General features: G+C 49.7%; 6 protein-coding genes across 6 annotated transcripts; 4 read left to right on the top strand and 2 right to left on the bottom strand.

The window, feature by feature from the left end:
* Positions 1–1,532: 1,532 nt before the first annotated feature.
* On the top strand, positions 1,533–3,822 carry acuF (phosphoenolpyruvate carboxykinase PCK1; the record flags this gene model as incomplete). The annotated part of the gene is made up of 4 exons (XM_057245767.1): positions 1,533–1,714; positions 1,770–1,845; positions 1,937–2,137; positions 2,482–3,822. 4 exons carry the CDS (start codon positions 1,533–1,535, stop codon positions 3,820–3,822), a joined length of 1,800 nt encoding a protein of 599 aa, XP_057094030.1.
* A 3,146-nt stretch (positions 3,823–6,968) lies between these two features.
* N7529_010239 (sterol desaturase family protein) lies at positions 6,969–8,027 on the top strand (the record flags this gene model as incomplete). Its single annotated transcript, XM_057245766.1, has 1 exon — positions 6,969–8,027. The coding sequence occupies one exon, from the start codon at positions 6,969–6,971 to the stop codon at positions 8,025–8,027; it is 1,059 nt and encodes a 352-aa protein (XP_057094029.1).
* A 2,831-nt stretch (positions 8,028–10,858) lies between these two features.
* Positions 10,859–11,909, top strand: N7529_010238 (putative mitochondrial dicarboxylate carrier protein; the record flags this gene model as incomplete). Its single annotated transcript, XM_057245765.1, has 2 exons — positions 10,859–11,802; positions 11,861–11,909. 2 exons carry the CDS (start codon positions 10,859–10,861, stop codon positions 11,907–11,909), a joined length of 993 nt encoding a protein of 330 aa, XP_057094028.1.
* Positions 11,910–12,197: 288 nt separating this feature from the next.
* Positions 12,198–12,389, top strand: N7529_010237 (uncharacterized protein; the record flags this gene model as incomplete). The annotated part of the gene is made up of 1 exon (XM_057245764.1): positions 12,198–12,389. One exon carries the CDS (start codon positions 12,198–12,200, stop codon positions 12,387–12,389), a length of 192 nt encoding a protein of 63 aa, XP_057094027.1.
* A 633-nt stretch (positions 12,390–13,022) lies between these two features.
* N7529_010236 (DUF895 domain membrane protein) lies at positions 13,023–14,907 on the bottom strand (the record flags this gene model as incomplete). The annotated part of the gene is made up of 4 exons (XM_057245763.1): positions 13,023–13,332; positions 13,419–14,050; positions 14,186–14,500; positions 14,677–14,907. The coding sequence occupies 4 exons, from the start codon at positions 14,905–14,907 to the stop codon at positions 13,023–13,025; spliced, it is 1,488 nt and encodes a 495-aa protein (XP_057094026.1).
* Positions 14,908–15,780: 873 nt separating this feature from the next.
* N7529_010235 (SUMO ligase MMS21) lies at positions 15,781–18,392 on the bottom strand (the record flags this gene model as incomplete). Its single annotated transcript, XM_057245762.1, has 2 exons — positions 15,781–17,629; positions 17,683–18,392. 2 exons carry the CDS (start codon positions 18,390–18,392, stop codon positions 15,781–15,783), a joined length of 2,559 nt encoding a protein of 852 aa, XP_057094025.1.
* Between the last annotated feature and the right edge of the window lie 284 nt (positions 18,393–18,676).

Genomic DNA, 18,676 nt, shown 5'->3' with positions numbered 1-18,676 from the left:
GGCGTACTCCTCTTCTCCACCAGCCCTTACTCCTTCAGGCTGCGAAAATAAAAGCCTCAACTCTGTCACATACCTTTTACGCTGGCATTCATGTCACGCGCAAGGCTGAAAAATTGAAAATGATCAGCAGGGTATTTGAAAATAGAAGTCGCTACGTAATGAGACAAAATCGCGCAAAAATAATTCATTGTTTCACGATAGCCGACTAGAATTTGAACAAAAAAAAGCTCACGTTCCCGAGGCCGTAGCCGGTTCGGGATCCGCCGCTAACCACGGGGAGAAGGATCTGGGGTTGACTGTGATCGCACAAGCCACAGTTGTAGCACATCCCGAGTGGCGATCGCGACCGACGGTGACCCGGCAAGAAAGTCCATTCAGAGGCATTAGAACAATCAAGGCAGACCGCCCCTATACCACGTTATGGAGTCAATCCACATCGAAAGGGTCGAGGCCATGGATTTCACACGTAATGTGGACAATATGCATGGTTGGCTCTGAGGCATGCATATTGGGGTATGAAACCCAGGTACCACCGCTCGGAGTCTAGCGTTGATCTTATTGCACAACGACGACGAGAATTATCGTCGACCAGCGAAAATAGGCCCTAGGCCCCAGCGGTAATATCTTCTGCCCACCCGACCATCCTGGGAAATGGAAATGTATGGCTTCTGATTGGTCCCCACCGCCGCGATCGATGGATGCAGGTGCATCATCCTCGGTTGGTTAAACGCCGTTATTTGCTGCTGAATCCTGCTCTTAGACACACTGTTCCGACTTTTCAGCCGAGCGTTTCGTCATTCGGGTTGAGATGGGAAAATTTCATTATATTTTTTTTTCCCACGGGCAACACATTCCGATATCAATTCGGGTTGCATGAAGCCGAACAAAAGAAAGAGAAAGTATCGTGAAGTCGAGAATTGATGTTCCCGATAATGTCGTGGATCGACAGATTACGTCAGCTCCCCGCGATTTTCTAGTTCACAAGAAATAATGAAGTATATACTATATTGGTATAGTGAAGTCATTGTGCGTCATTCCTCTCGTCCGTGGCTGAGGCAAATTATGAAATTATCTAGACTTTGGAGAATAGACTCAAGTTTATGATTTTGTAGACTATTTAGTAAATGATTGACGAAATCGTACAAGAAAAGGTAGAATGGGAAGTTTGCCGCAACCGTCATAGACAAGCATAAAAAGAGATCTTTCAAACCTCACGAACTTCTCTTTCTAAACTCCCCTCTCAAAATTACTACGAGTTATTTTTGAAACAATTGTTTCCAATTATTCCCGCATTTTGTCTGCTCGGACTAGAACACCAATAGTTCCGATCCCATTTCGTGTCCACTTTGAACCATTTCGGGTCAACTCGGACTGCGCCTCAAGGCATTTGCAACCCACGGCAACATTCATCCATCACCAACCGCGTGTACGCTTCAGCTCGGCCCTACACCCCGACATCACCCGTGGAACTGTGGAGAAACACTACGGAAACTTCACGAGAACCTCCTTCATACCAAGACCGAATTGCGACTATGGCCCCTGCCGGAAAGAATTATATACCCCTCGATCGCTCCAGCTCTCCAGGTCCTTTGGCTACAGATTTCTCTTCACAGCAAATTGCGAAACAACGCAACAATAACTATCATTCTACTTCACTCAGAAACATGGTTGCCACATCAGTAAACCGCACCGCGCTGCACCCCGGTGGTGTTCAGTATGTTCCCTTCTACCTCATCGTCCTATACCTCATCGTTGCTAACTGTCTTCAGGCCTGGTAAGGGTCACACCGAGCTCGAGGAAGAGCTCCACGAGACTGCTCACATTGACTATGACCGTGTCGCAATTGTAAGAAACCACCTTCATACCAGATATTCGATTACTGTCTCTATGAGATATCTGGTGATGTCTTGCTTGTCCTTCGACTAATATCATTTAGATTGCCAACCCCTCCGTTCCTGCCCTCTACGAAGATGCTCTCGTCTACGAGACTGGTAGTGCTGTTACCTCTAGCGGTGCTCTGAGTGCCTACTCTGGTGCTAAGACTGGTCGTTCCCCCTCCGATAAGCGTATCGTCCAAGAAGCCTCTTCAGAAGGCGATATCTGGTGGGGACCCGTCAACAAGCCCATGACTCTTGATGTGAGTGATTTATTTTGCTTTGTGTGCGCGATTTTACTGCATATTCCTTGTTGTTGGAGCATATCCTTGCATATTGGACCGATCAGATCCACTTTCCTCCCTTGCATATGCATCGGATGGTCAAGCTTTTCTGGCAGCAGTTTGTGCAACCCCTTCGGGGTGCCGTCTCTACCGAAGCATCTCTCAAATCCGTCCATCTGAGAGACAACCCCCCTTTGCGCAATTTTGCCTCCCAATCTGCATCTCGGCTTTCAATTGCGGCTCTGCATTCCCCGCCCTCGTTGCCGAGGCTCTCACGTGCATGACGTCATACACAGTACTGGTGACTGACATACTTCGAACAGGTCTGGCGTATTAACCGTGAGCGTGCTGTCGACTACCTTAACACCCGCAACCGCATCTATGTTATCGATGGTTACGCCGGCTGGGATGAGCGCTACCGCATCAGCGTTCGCGTAGTCTGCGCTCGTGCCTACCACGCCCTCTTCATGCGCAACATGCTGATCCGCCCCAGCCGTGAGGAGCTCGAGCACTTCCACCCCGACTATGTCATCTACAACGCTGGTTCTTTCCCCGCCAACCGCTTCACTGAGGGTATGACCTCCGCCACCTCCGTTGCCATTAACTTCGCCGACAAGGAGATGGTGATCCTTGGTACCGAGTACGCTGGTGAGATGAAGAAGGGTGTCTTCACCGTTCTGTTCTACGAGATGCCCGTTAAGCACAACGTCCTGACCCTCCACTCCTCTGCCAACGAGGGTGAGAACGGCGATGTCACTGTCTTCTTCGGTTTGTCCGGTACTGGCAAGACCACCTTGTCTGCTGACCCCAAGCGCAAGCTCATCGGTGATGACGAGCACTGCTGGACCGACACCGGTGTCTTCAACATTGAGGGTGGTTGCTACGCCAAGTGCATTGGTCTCTCCGCCGAGAAGGAGCCCGATATTTACAACGCTATCCGCTTCGGATCCGTCCTCGAGAACACTGTCTTTGACCCCATCTCCCGTGTCGTCGACTACGACGATGTCACTCTCACCGAGAACACCCGTTGCGCCTACCCCATTGAGTACATCGACAACGCCAAGATTCCCTGCAAGAGCGACAACCACCCCACCAACATCATCCTTCTCACCTGTGATGCCCGTGGTGTTCTGCCCCCTATCTCCAAGCTCACCCCCGAGCAGACTATGTTCCACTTCATCTCCGGCTACACCTCCAAGATGGCCGGTACCGAGGACGGTGTCACCGAGCCCCAGGCTACCTTCTCTTCTTGCTTCGCTCAGCCCTTCCTGGCTCTTCACCCCATGCGCTACGCCAGCATGCTCGCCGAGAAGATGAAGGAGCACAAGGTCAACGCCTGGCTCCTCAACACCGGCTGGGTTGGCGCTGGCGCCACCACCGGCGGCAAGCGTTGCCCGCTCAAGTACACCCGTGCCATCCTGGACTCCATCCACAACGGCGAGCTCGCCAAGGCCGACTACGAGACCTACGCTACCTTCAACCTGCACGTCCCCACCTCCTGCGCCGGTGTTCCCAGCGAGCTCCTCAACCCCGAGAAGAGCTGGACTGCCTCCACCTCCTTCAAGGATGAGGTCACCAAGCTCGCTGGCCTCTTCAACGAGAACTTCAAGAAGTACTCCGACGAGGCTACCCCTGATGTCCTGGCTGCTGCTCCTAAGATCTAAGTGTTCTGATCTGAGTGGTGTTTTCAAAATTTCTTCTTCTCCTTGTTTCTTGTTCTCCCAGACAGGATGAATGAGTCATTTGCATGGCGTGCTGCTTTTACTTGGTACTGATCTTTAGATCATTGCCGACGTCTGCCGCTTGTTTCGGGACGAGCGTTGGATATGTCTTGATTTCCCCCCGACCTTGGGTTGTGCTTTATAAACTTTTGCCATCTGTCGAGATTGGCTGAGCGGAGTTAGTGATCTTAACGACGGAATTTCTTACATGATAGTCAATGAAATCATATTTCAATAAATTTATCTTTTATCAGCTACGTAGCAGTGTCGAAATATGTACAACATGAAGCAACCATGTACAACCGTTGTGCGCCCAACACTGATAATTTACGTGAATATTTTCTTCTTCATATGGCCATCCCTATCCCTTCTTTTCAATTCCAACAAATCTCAAGAAATTGACCGAAGCTCACTTGTTTCCAGGATGTGTCCACAGCAGACACCCTTTGAAAGGTATAAATACAGTCCAACTTCAAATATGTATCGCTATGGTCCCGAAATAATACTGACAGCCGAAAAGCATCTTCACAGAGATCCCATGGAAGGCTATGGTCGGAGAACATAAAAAGGTGTTCTATCTCCAACCCGCTGTCTTGAGACAAGGCTCATCTGCACTGGCAGCTAGAGTGAGCGAGCCATGGAAGAACTCCGGACAAGGTGTCATTGACTGGACCGACTTTGATGAACGCACTATCGACTGTGTGTTAAGGTTTTGCTATGGCGGAGTGTATGATGTTCCAGGGCAGCCACCCCCTCGAAGCACAAAACGTACTAGTGCCGAGATACAGTCTAGTCAAGATGCTTTGCTTGAACAGTCTCTGCCAGACATTGTTTTTTCACAAGAAATTTCTAATCCTCATATGGCTAAACCTTTCACCGTCGGCTCGGTGCATGAACAGTCGGAAACAGCGCACTCTGTCGCTAAAGCCGGTTTGACATCCCCATCGTTTTCTACGTGCTTCGGCTTATCAAGGCACCTGCTAATATGTCAAATGTCAAGGCCATGGAAATGACGAAAGCACCTTAGGAGAGGCCATATTACTACATGCCAAGGTTTATTCATTTGGTCATAGGTACCTTGTTGAGGGCCTTGAAAGCTTGGCTTTATCACAACTGGAAGACTGTTTCGAGCCCTGCATCGATGAGAGCAGATCCAAACCTGATGCAACTGCCAGCTGTCTAGCAGCCGCAATTCGAACAATCTATGAAAGCACGCCTTCATCTGATGAATCACCAAATCGCGCCCGCAAAAGGATATGCAAGTTTGTTGCTAGTTATCTCAGACATTTGATCAAGAGAATTGCTATATGTGGGGTGAATATAGATTTTATGACAGATTTAGCTTGCGAATCGTCGGCAACTATCTTGTTGGTCAATGGGTTTCGGCTCCGCCAAATTCAGCGCGTGAAGGCTGATCACGAACTTCTTTTGAAAGAAGTAAAAACCTTTCAACTGAGTCTCCCTATGAAATACAGATCATGCTCGCATTTGCTGAAATGGGACTGACAAGCCTGGCTCCTTGCATCCAAGACACCTTCCCTTGAGTGACTTTTACCCATGAGCTACCTTGTTTCCATTTGCGTGTTTTTAAGGGGAGGAGATTGAAATTATGGCTATTACAAATTTAAAGTTTGTTGCCTCACAAACTCCTTTTTGAACGACATCAATGCATATACAGTATCAGATGGAAATCCTATTTCCAAGCTCAGTGTGTACTGCTCAAAGAATCTGTCCTTGGAGCGCGTAAAATTGGAGTTAGGTAGAAGCTTACTCCATCGAAGTGATATTTATGGAGGTTGAATTTTGTTTTAACTGAACCATCTTACTGAAAGCTAATGCTTCCTCCAAGGAGCATAGCAGACCGAAAGCTGTGTTTTATAGAAGACAAATACATGCCTGTCAAGATATCAATCATGGAGTATCTACCTGAACAGACCCCTTAAGTGAATATCAAGGATGGATTCGACTTGCACGAGCCAAGTGATATCAGACAAGCTATATTACTCCACGCGAAAGTCTACTCATTCGCCCCTTATTATCGTATCGATGACCTCCAAAGCCTGGCAGTGACCCAAATGAAAGCCTGTTTCTTGCCTTGCCTCGATGGGATCCAGGTTACCCCTTTGACTACCGGCAGGTGCCTAGCGGCTGCCGTTCGAATAATCTATGAAAGCATGTATTCGATCGAGATTTCATCAGACCCCGCACGCATGGGAATGAGCAGGCTAGTTGCTGCTGCTCGTGGGCATATGATTAGGAAGATCGTTTCATTCGGGGAACTGAGCAATTTATGCCCGATCTGGCTTGCGAATTGTCGAACAATCTTTGTCTGGTCAATGCATGTCGGGCAGATGAAGTGCTGCCACTAAAGGCTGAATACCAACGCAGTTTGAGTGAGATGAGGCGCAAGTAATGCTCATCTGATGCAGTGAACTGACCAGTCTGGTTATTTTTCTTTCCACACGGGAGCGTTTCTCAGGTGGAATTGGTTTTGACACATGTGTTGCTCGGGGAAGAGGGCTGAAATAATTCTTGTGATCAACTGAAATTTTCTCATTATCCCAGAGTTCTCATCAAAAGAGTATCATCAACCAAGACTTGACTCGCCCCGATAGAAACCTTTAGGCTTACATCCCTAACAATGAAGTATCTTGACTCGCCAGTTCGGACTACAGACTGGTGTCTAGCCGAACTTCGACTCTAAAGCAAGATGCAGCAAGTAGCATTATAAGGCCCCGTACTCAGTATGGCATTTGCGGAGAAAAAGTGGAGGTTCCCCCACAGTTTAGCAAAAGATATCCGAAGGCCGAGGCAGACTATTCAATCACAAGTTATATGAAGATCCCCCGCGCCACTAGAAGTGCCCCAACGAGCTCCCCATTACTGCCCTTACCTAAATATATGATTTTCATTCGTCGATCGCTTTAGAGTTCTCGCAATGCATTCCACTTGGGTGTCAAGCGCGGCGATCATGACTTCACATGCTACAGCGATGCTAAACAAATATAGAGCATGCTTCAGCATAAGAATGCTGTAATCTGCGTGCAAGACCTTTCTTTCCTGGGCACACATATCCTGATTATTCGAAGATGTCTAGCCAAACGACAACCTTGAAGCGCAATCCTGCGGATTCCATGGCGTCGACCTGGCGCCATGATCGATCCCAGTGGAGCGTCTGGCACTGGATGATTGAGCTACTTGGTCTTCATCTCATCGATCTTGATGGAGAAGTGCCTATATTTGCCAAGACAGACAAAATCCCAGTTGTGAGGGAGTGGACTGTGCACCTATGGATCTTACTACACGCTGCGATTCCACTTGTCCTCCACCACGCCTACACAGCCTATACCGGCAAGAACTTGGGCCTCATTGGCGCCTTTGCGCTATATTCTAGTGCCTTTAAATTAAACGGTATCCATGAAATGCACATCATGCGCCGCCTTGGTCAACGGTACGGTTTTTTGGACGGCGATAAACACCCACGGGATGAAATCCCCGACGTTGGCGTTGGCAAGGTCATCCGCGAACTCATTTCTACATCGAGCGTCCGCATGGTGATGGCTATTTTCCTCACCTATCGCACGAGCGAAACACCAGATTCTCTCGAGTGGAAGTGGCTGCCCTTGGAGATTGGTCTGTACAGCATCACCGTCGACTTCTGGTTTTACTGGTACCACCGCATGATGCACTCCACTGATTCTTTGTGGAAGTTCCACCGAAGACACCATTTGACCAAGCACCCGAACCCCCTGCTCTCCGCGTATGCCGATCATGAGCAAGAGTTTATGGATATCACGGGTATCCCACTTCTTGCTTATGGGACGTTGAAGCTTTTTGGGTTGCCGATGGGGTTCTACGGCTGGTGGATTTGCTTCCAGTATATTGCCTTCTCGGAGTTCATCGGACACAGTGGTCTTCGACTTCATGGTGGTGCTCCGTCTACTGTGAACTGGCTGCTAGAGATCTTTGATGCGGAACTAGTGATTGAAGATCATGATCTGCATCACCGCTATGGATGGAGAAAGAGTCATAATTATGGAAAGCAGACCCGTCTTTGGGATAAGATATTTGGCACTTGCCATGACCGTATTGAAAGTGTGAAGGAGAACGTCGATTATAGAAACGGTGTCACGATGCCTCTGTTTTGATGTTCAAATATACAGAGGGCAATGAGTCACGATGATATGATAAAGTTCTGTTCACGATCATACTCAGATATTATTATTACAATTCTATTATACTCAGCATGTCCAATCCAATATATACTTGGCTTAACGAGCGATCCAATGTCAAGAGCAGCGAAAGCTTTCTTTGCGTAAAAAAACATGTTGATCTGTCAAATTGCAAACCGTAGCTTTGGACATGTTGATAATTTAATAAATAGGCCTAATATTCTCCATAGAGCGATTACGCAAGTAAAAGAAGAAGCACAACCAGGCTTCTATTAAATCGGTTAATCTCACCACCATAAAGTGTCTCCTGAATCAGGGGCTGCCAAGCACCCAATAGCCCAGCCTGTCATTCCCGCTCCCCCTATCCGCTACCTGGCACCTGGTACCTCTAACCCCCTTATCCACGGAATAGAGCCAGGAACCGTTCCCGAACTCCCATGCCGGGCGGCCAGTGGATCCAGATCGCGACTTTAGGCCTGTGGGCCCCCGACTTGCCGAGAACCCTTTCCGCGGAGGGGAGTGGGGATGACGATCGGCCCTAGGTTGACACATTGTGATATTCTTCAGAGACGGGCTGGCATTGGGAATAGGATGAATTTTGCAATTGATGTCTAGTTGCCGGTGTCCAGGCTTTTACGGCCTCTTGGATTGAGTCATCACGCTGGGATGGCGAATGGCGAATGAAGACATGGCGGGCGATGGTGACGGCGGTGTCCGAGATCATAAAATATCTGAACCGAAGGTGTCTAAACGACACACTTTGACTATGGATATCGGAGAGGTCCGTAGGAAGCTTCCAGGATTCTTGAGTTAGTATTCAATGTACTCCGTACTTGGGAGCCCAGGGCTCATTTTACACTGTAAGCCTCGGAATCTGGGTGCATAAGGATTCAAACATCGACTAGATAATCCGTATATTGAAGGTTGGCCGAGCGGCCATATCCGATCTCGAAGCATTCCCAAGCGTTATCTGCTTCGAGTTAGATTTGCATCGCTTATATGCGGTCCTAATTGTTTCCCTGCCACCAAACAACGCCGTTACGGACGCGTCACTGGCAAATCTCCGTATCAGATCCATTCCAAATGTGCAACAATTCCCATTCCCATACCGAGCGCATGAATAGCATATTTCCCGGAGAACAGTCCTCCGCAGCCTCTTACCGAGTTGCCCGGTTCTCTCGAGTTGATATTAGAAGTTGACGATATATCCGTAATCGTCGCAATTGACCAATACCGTACGCGAGATCAAGCACCATGCAGTGTGCAAGAACCCACCCTAGAAGCTTACTTAGGACTGTTAATGCCGGTCATCGGCGAAAAGATCCAGACCGGAGGAATCCAGCTTTAGCGCGGACTAGCTCTATCTCAACAATAGCAGGAGCTGCAGGGGATCGTGAAATCCGGCGTGTGGGATTGGTCAGTGAACTGGGGGCAGTGTCCACTGGCTCGACGTCAGCGTAACTAGAGTAGGCCGATTGGACTGCCGGTGACATATCCTCGGGTGATGGGCCGAAGGCGGGAACCGGGAGAAGATTAATGAGGGATAGCCGAATGGGATCGATCCGTCGAGCCGATGTATTTGCTGGGCAATAATTTGATTATTTCCTTTTTTGCTAGGTCTGGCGTGTTACGGGGCCCTGCCAAGAGCTTGAGATAGCCAGTATGGGTGATGGCTGATGATTGCGGCAGAAAGATCCCGTTGGGAGAGTCTGCATTCTGCTGGGAGTAGCCTTTGTTGAGACGGGCCCATGCATACAAAGGTCAAAAAGCTTTCCCTCGGGTATCATCGGACAGACGGACTGGATAATGTCAGAGCAGGAAGTGCCATTAATTGTACAGCCCATCACGACTCCCGAGGCGTTCTCGTGGGGAAACCCTAAAGCGGGCTTAGTGGGGGGTGGGGACTCCGAGTATAGCGTGACTAAGTCAATATCACGATCATCAGTCATTGATATTCGCTAGTTGTATATTCAAACAGAAAAACAAAAGGAAGAGAGAAAGCTTTGTGTCGTGTTATACTGAGACCGGACATCCGGATGGGAAATGCAACACTGGGATGTTCAAGCTGTCCCCCGCATTTCAAAAGCTCCAGAGCATGCAGACCTGTCCACGTTCGTGCATTGATAATCAACATAATAATAGTCCAACTGTATTCGATGTGATTGGCCAAACACATATGGTTCCCTCGTTCTAGTATCTCCCCATCTCTCCACTTTTTCCACAGTGTCTAGACAGCTACGGGAAATCCCCACGGCAGGCTAATGATCAACTCCCGCGTATGAATTGCTGCAGGCGGAGAACTGACGGTTGACATCGGTTGAAAGGGAATGATTTCCGGCTCGGAATAAGTGTGTTTGCTCAAATAGGATCAGATCTCATAATAATAATAGCTCGTATATAGTCAAGCTAAGACCCGGTTTGACCCCGAGTAACAATATACTTCAATACCTGAATACTTACACCCCGCACCTGACATTTTGTCCTGTGACAGTCTCTTTTAATCCCTCTCTTCTCTTCTTTCTACGTTTGAATACACATATATCTTGATCACTGTTCAGGTCGGAATACTACACTTCGCGAATTCCGAAGAACTAGATACGTCATAAGGTAAGTACCATGGTCAAGAGCCTTCCTCGTGGCTTCTAAATCCACCAAAGGGAAAATAGAAGAAAAGAGGGACCCTACCTAGGTACTAACTGTCGGATCTTTTCTAGCTCGGTCAGTTTTCGGTCAGTTCTGTCTTGACATTCATGTCCATGACTGTATCATATTGATTCTGGATAGATTTGACCCACCTGCTATTCACCATGGCATCCACCACCGTCAAAGACACCGCCAGCAAAACCGCCGTATCTGCCCAGAATGCCGCCACAGCCGCCATTGAAGACCCCTCAGGATTCCTGCACCACCCCTACACCCGCGCCGCCCTCCCCTTCATCAACGGCGGCCTCGCCGGCATGACCGCAACAGCCGTGATCCAACCCGTAGACATGGTGAAGGTACGCCTGCAACTGGCCGGCGAGGGCGCACGCACAGGACCCAAGCCCTCCGCCCTCGGAGTCACGCGCGACATCATCGCAGCAGGCAAAGTCCTCGACCTCTACACCGGTCTCTCAGCCGGCCTCCTCCGTCAAGTCTTCTACACGACCGCGCGACTGGGCTTCTTCGAGACCTTCATGAAGAACCTCAACGCGAAAGCCAAAGCCCAAGACTCGCAAGTGACATTCGCACAGCGCGCAGCCGCAGGGCTGAGCGCCGGCGGGATCGCTGCCATGATTGGAAACCCGGCCGACTTGGCGCTCATCCGCATGCAGTCTGATGGTCTGAAAGCCCCCGAGGCTCGCGCGAACTATCGGGGCGTCTTCGATGCGCTGGGCCGCATTGCTCGCGCGGAAGGCGTCGCTGGCTTGTGGGCTGGGGCTACGCCGACAGTTGTGCGCGCCATGGCGCTGAATATGGGACAATTGACTTTCTTCTCGGAGGCGAAGTCGCAGCTCAAGCAGCACACTACTTTGTCTACTCAAACGCAGACTTTTGCTGCATCTGCGATCGCCGGTTTCTTTGCTAGTTTCCTCTCGCTGCCGTTCGATTTTATCAAGACGCGTCTGCAGAAGCAGCAGAAAGATCCTAAGACGGGTGTCTTGCCTTACAAGGGATTGATGGATTGTGCGCGCAAGGTTGTCAAGGAGGAGGGATGGTTGCGCTTTTACCGGGGCTTCGGCACTTACTATGTGCGGATCGCTCCTCATGCGTTAGTTGCCCCCACTTTCTGACGTTCGTGTTCTCCACTGACTTTTTTCGATCGATAGCATGGTCACTCTCATCGTGGCGGATTATCTCAACCTCATCACCAAGTAAATTCAATTACGCTTTCATTTTCTTTTATTTTTGAATTGCTGGCAAGAATCGACTTTTCGGATTCTTTTGCATTACACCCCCTCCAACCCCCCACAACGGAATGAATGAAACCCTCTCAAACCATCGCTCAGTCCGTGTTTTAATGCCGCCAGCACGCCACAAAGTCTATATCGATAGAATCTCTGCTATTGTTACATCTATGGAAAATGCAGGGCCGGAGGAAATCTGAAAACACATGACTAACCCACTCTCTTGCCTGGTTCGTACATTACACGAACGTCACTCACTATGACACCTCGCTGGTTATTGGGAACTCCATGCGGAAAACTTCATACCGGTCAGATTTCTCAGTTTGAATTTCTTGTTGCAATGCCATTGTCGTCGGGGAAGAAACGCGAAAATGTATCGGATGACAGCCAGGAGCTGGCTGGTCTTTTCCGCGGAAAGGCTTTGTCCAAGAACAGAATACACGAGCTTTGACTGGGCTCTTGTCTTCTTGTCTTTTTGTCCTTCATCTGTTGTCTTGGATTATTTGATCTTCTTCGGCAAGCGAATACCCCCTTGTCTTGCTCCTAGCTCTTTTTATGTCATCCATTCGGGATATTTTCCTATTGCGGACTGGGTAGTTTCATCATTGCGCTCTGTTCCATAAGGACGGGTCCTCATATTATTGCTATTGACTTTTGAAACACTTACCCAGCCAGGCTTACTGTTGCTGTTTAGCTTGAACTATTTCGCTAGCTAGAACCAGACAAGGATGCGTTGTTGAATCTGTCATAAATGGTATGCAATTCATTTCCTATGACCGTAGAAGGGGTTCCCCTTCCAAGGTAGAACCGCGGAATGAAACAAGTGCAGACATGCCATCGTGAAGCGATATCATCGCCATTAATAAGTCATCGTAAAAAACCCCACAAGTCAATCCACACCCCCAACAGTCGAGCCAAAAGAGTCACAGCAATTAAGAAGTACAAATCGGGTCGTACTAGATAAGCCGAAACCAAATGGAAGGCCTAGCCTTGTCTTATTGTTCCTGCCGCCCGAAAATGCGATTGAAAGAATTGAAAGAAAAGTTCCGCGTAGATTAGATTCAACGTCGCGTGTCAGACTACACTAGATCTTCTCTTCACCCATGTGCCTCGACTCAATAGCACCAGGGGGCAGAACATCCTCGAGCGTCTCGTCTGTACCCTTGAGCTCCTCCTCAACAGGAACAGAGTCCTTAATCTTGAAGAAGACGACCGGCACAGCGAATAGAATCGATCCACACAGCAGCCCGAAGTTCGACGCGTATTCGTTCATGAAGGGCAGCTTGTGGAGGTCCAATGACCACATCACGGCTGCGCCGGCGGACTGGAGACCCTTGTAGAAGCCGGCGAGATTGGCAAGCTTGCGGCCGGAGTTGCCGAGAGCACCCATGATCCTGGGTTAAGACCGTTAGTATCGTGTTCGTGTGCATAACGAGAAGGTCCCCAGGCTGATAGCGGGAGAGATGGGTGCGGAACTTACCAGTAGACAACACCCTGCCAGATAGCATCGTACATTCCATAGAAGAAGTAGAGGAACATAGGGCCCACGTAACCGGAAGTCGACCAATCCCAGCCCTTGAAGTCAGGGTGGATTTTCGTGTCCACGTCGTCGCGGGTATACTTCTTCTGCCAAGCATATCCAGAACCCCAGATAATAACCGTAAGGACGAAAAGCGTGACAAGGGCAACCTTAGCACGAACGGAGCGTCTAACGCGTCCGCTATCGAGCAGGGGGCCGATGATGACAGCAGCGACGATCTGGGCAAACCAGTACAAGAAGCCGTTGAGAGACTTGGTGCGAGTATTGAAGTACGCGCCGTTGATGGCGTTCTGCTGGTAGGTGTAGAACCAGTTGGAAGACCAGAACATGGGGAAGAGAAAGGCGATCCAGGGCTCTGAGCGGATAGTTTCCCAGAGGCCGACGATCTCGGTTTTCCAGCTCGGGTGCTTCATGAGGATGACGCGAGAGCCGTCGGGGCGGACGATCTTGTCTGCGTCGCAGAGGAAGAGGGCCAGACAGGCGCCTGTAAACATGAGCACAATGAAGGCAATGTATGTGCCATCGCCGACGGTCTTGTTCTCTGTGACGTTGATGTTTCCGCCGAGGGGGATCTATAGGAGGAAAAGGTGTGTTAGTTTGGATGGCTGGCGAGGCGGGGTATGTTGCGGCGGTGTGTTGGCGCAAGCCAAGGAATGCGAAGCAAGCTTGCTCGGGTTGTGGGTCTGGATTGGATGGATGGAACATACCAAGCTGCCGATACAAGCGCCGACGTTGAAAATAGCCCAGAACCAAGCGAAATAGCGGCCCTTCTGTTGTTCTGTCGGGTAGGACATCATGATGGTGCCTTGGGCGGCCCAGAGCAGACCGGCGCACACACCGAGGAAGGCACCGGCGAAGATGTTGAAACCTGGGACATACTTATGCACCGAGACTAGCAGACTAATGGAGTAAATACAGTAACCAATTCCACCGAAGGAGAGAGCGAAACGGATGCCGAGACGGTTAACGATGGTTCCGGCGAAGAAACCCACGACTGCGAAGGTACTGTAAAGAGCGATGTTCTGGTGTTGATTATATCGTTAGCTGTGCGCTAGACCGGAGTTGTGTTGATAATGATAAGCGCCAATCGCGAATTGTGGATAGCAGATAACAAGGAGGTGGCCAGATGCATCCAAAAAGTTTTATAAAATTACCAGAAAAGAACATGAAAATGAAAATGAGAAAAAAAAATCGATACCATTTTATCTGCCAAGCTGGCATCGGCCTTTCCACCGCCGCCCAAGCCGCTCAGGGCGTTGAACATGCCGGGACAGAGGAAACAGACGAAGGCGACCATGCCCAGTTGGATACGCGGCGAGGCATACCAGCTCGTGGAGAACTTGCCGATGGAGCCCGATTTGTACATCCATCCTGCGGGCCGAGGAATGGGTTCAGTTGAGGAGTGGATTGGAGACTTTCGATCATCCATTATGAATTAAGCATGCGTTAGAAGGTAAAAAAGAAAAGTAGCAGGAATGGAAGGAAGAGAAGGACTGAAGGATGTTTAAAAGAACTGACTAGCGCTGAGATAGATGTATCAACGGTAGCTTGCAGGGTAGCATCGGCTGAGGTATCACGGGCTGAAGCTATTCTTTTTTTATTTTTTTATTTTTTTCAGGAGTCAAGTACCGGAGCTACAATTGGTGAAATTACCTATCTGCTAAGGTCTAGTCTAGGGTCTAACTAGCTGACTACTGATTGGGGCTGGCCGCTTTGATAGCAGTGTTACACCCTGATGGTACTGTCTCTTTGTCTTAGTCCGGGGAAAAACTGTCGCGTGTAAAATACTGGGGTTGGGGGAGGTGGTATTTTATGGGGTTATTCTTAAACATGTGGCTTCGGTTATTGTGTATAAAGCAAGATCTATCGAATAGAATGTATTGTTTTAAATTGTTTTAATGTTTTCAGATGTTACATCCCGGACACGAGGGGGTCAAAAGAACGAACAGCAAAAATAATCGGGGGCCCATAAGCGATAAGAGACCACGGGAACAAAAAGAAAAAGAAGAAAAAGAAATCTAGAAAACGGGTCCACGGGTAAGGTCCCACGTTGATTGGCCCGAGGTCCACATCTCTACCATTGGATCAATTGCGGGGGTTTATCGGTTGACACCTGGACACCTGAATGTCTTGATACCTTAATGCCTTAACGCCTTCTCGTGTATACATACTACTTTTACTTTAAAATGGCATCGTGCCTTCCAACGTTATCTGACACTTAGCGTAACTTAACATGCCACGAGGTCGCATATCGGCCTTGGAAAAATTCCGATTGGACCCTAATATGCTAAGAAACAGGCAATCAATCACTCTCACTGTCTCCCTCAGAATCCATCTCCTGATCCTCTTCCTTGAGTGCAACCTCTGAATCGTCAGAATTTCCCGAGGTTGAAGTTCCATCACCATCTTCCTCGCTCTCGCTTCCCTCATCACTTGGTTCTTCCCCCGCCTGCTCTTCCTCATCTGTGATCAGTGTCTGTTCTTCCTCCACTTGGTGTTCAACACTTGCCTCGTCCCTCCTCCTGTCTTGAGTTACTCCTGTCTCTTCTCCCTGGGCCTGCTCTTCCTCATCCTGGATCAGCCCTGTCTGCTCTTCTTTGACCTTCTCTTCTTCGGGCTCTTCCTCACTTACCTCGCTCTGCGCTTGAACCAACCCAGTGTGCTCTTCCTCGGCCTGTTTTTCCTCATTTTGAATTAGCCCTATCCTCTCTTTCTCTTCCTCAACTTGTTGTTCCTCAATTAGATGCTCTTCAATTGGCTCTTCGTCAAGTGGTGCAGTGTCGAGGGACTCATTGTGGAATGGCACTTGGTCAGGGGGCTCTCCAAGGGACCCCTCCTGGACTAGCTCCTCGGCTGGTACTTGATCAAGTGACGCTTCGTTGAGGGGCTGTTCAAAGGAATCTTCCTCGACAAGCTCCTCGACTGCATCGAGGGGTGCATCGTCGAGGGCGTCTTCGCGCAAGGACTGTTCAAGAGGACCTTTCTCGACTGGAACTCCCGTAGATAGCGCTTCATCGAGGGGAGCTTCATCGAAAAGCTCTTGGTCGAGTGAAGCTTCGTCGAGGAGCTGGTCGAAGGAGCTGTCGAGGGAGCTTTCGTCGACTGAATCCTCAACTGGTTCCTCCGGTGAATCCTCGACTAGTGCTTCGTCGAGTGGATCTTCAGATGGTCCTTTGAGATGCTCTTCAACTGGTTCTTCAACTGGCGTTTCAATCGGCTCCTCGACTGGCTCCTCGACTAGGCTGTTACCCTCTGAGCCCTCGGCTGGACTGCTTTCCACTGACTCTTTGTCAACTAGCTCTTCGTCGCTTACCTCTTCATAGTCCCCCTCATCCTCATTCCCGACTCCCACATCCTCGTCAATTCTTGTTTCTTCTTCCTCTTCCTCTTCCTCTTCCTCTTCCTCTTCCTCTTCCTCTTCCTCTTCCTCTTCCTCTTCCTCTTCCTCTTCCTCTTCCTCTTCACCTTCCCCTTCCTCGTCTTCGTCTTCGCCTTCATCGTCAATTCGAATAGGAGCAGCTTGACTCAGCGGTTCCGCTTTGATCCGCTGTGAAGCAAGATGGGCATCGACATCCATAGCATCACCATCGCTATCTTCATCGCTACCAAGCTCAATGCCTACATTGCGATCCTTGTTCTTCCGACCACCTTCAAGGTGGTCGTCCTCATCTTCACGCTCTTCAAGCTCCTGGGCGCGGCGGACCTTTCGTAGTAGAACGGGATCAGGTCGTAGGTCATCAGCAGACAGAGGTGTAGAGCAGACGGGGCATTTGACAAAATGAACGCGGCGCTGGCCTCTGCGAGATGCCGGAGGCGCAACAGTGGTGCGACTGTTACTGATCATGTCCATAATCGCATTCCGCTCGAAACTGTGTGGGCATTTGGTGCTTGTCACAGGATCAACGTAAGTCATGAGAGTAAGTGGGCACTTGAGGGACACGCGTTCGCGCGCAATGGCAATATCGTCGTCTTCTGATGGTGCCCGGTTCTGGTTGCGCACGCGGGTGGAAGCCCCCGTGCCTGCATCGGCTGGCTCTTCTAGGTGCTCAAACCACGTTGATGAGTGGGGAAGTGGGGGCACGTCGTCGCTGGGGAATTTGGAGTCGTGAACCATACGGAAGAAGCCGATGTAGGAGTTGTGTTTAGCGTATCTAGTTGCGCGCGTTAGTACCTATTCGCTTGGAGGATATACTAGAATGCATACCTTTCTGTCAAAGACAGCTCATTCCACTTTTCAACCTCTTCGGCCACCTGTTCGCCTAGCCGGCGACTGGGCGGATGTTGCGCGTTACGCTGCGCGGCCTCCCTCTCTTGCGCGTCTTCATAGTCATGGTCATTGGAATCATCGTCACCTTCGCCGTCAGTGGCCATCTGTCTCAATCGCTGGGCTCGAGTCTGCCTCGTTCCCATCGCAGCGGTAACAGCCTCGCCCTCCACTCTCTCAAGCTCTCCTATCGCATTTGTCAAGGTTTCTAACCGAACCTCGGCATCAACAATTGATCGTGTCTGTTCTTCTAACTGCGCGGTGATAGCTTCCACTTTGGTTTCTGCCTTGGCGAGGCGTTGGTACTCAGGGTCACTTTCGCCTTCTTCTACATCCCCACCGCCTTGTCGTCGTCTGCGCTCTTTGTCTTTCTCGTAGCGCGTGCGGGCATCTGCGAGGCGCTCATTGACTTCGCCGCCGGATTGAGCGAGTTTCTCAGTAGCATGCTGAAGGTGGGTTCGGATGTTGCGAAGGTGGCTTGATTGAAGAAGGGATGTGAGCTGGCGCTGGCCTTCTAATGTCAGCGGTGCCTCGGGGGGTTGGTATGTGTATGAGCGGGATGAGGGCTGTCTGCGTGATGTTGACGGTGACTGCGTTGACGGGTGGGACTGGGAGGGTCCCATGCGCCGACGGCTGGGTGTGGCCGACATTATTGTTGTGTTGCTTCGTATGCGAGGGGTGGATGGGGGTTTTATGCTTTTAATCGAGTGCAGGGCGGATTTCTTTGATCAGTTCATACAAAGCACTTCGAAATCCCGACGCGAGACGCGATCACGCTAGCCCCGTTTAGGTTATAGATGGCGATAAGGCTTATCGGGAATTGGCGAAGTATATAAGTGTACTTACTCTATGAGAGAGTTTTATTTCCTGACCTTGGATACAACGTTATATCTGACAATTAAACACATTCTCAAAATACAATGTTCCAGGTGAA

This window comes from Penicillium soppii (assembly GCF_028829465.1).
Source record: "Penicillium soppii strain IBT 18220 chromosome Unknown utg000007l, whole genome shotgun sequence".
Taxonomy (NCBI): Eukaryota; Fungi; Ascomycota; class Eurotiomycetes; order Eurotiales; family Aspergillaceae; genus Penicillium; species Penicillium soppii.
This window is presented reverse-complemented; position numbering and strand designations above follow the sequence as displayed.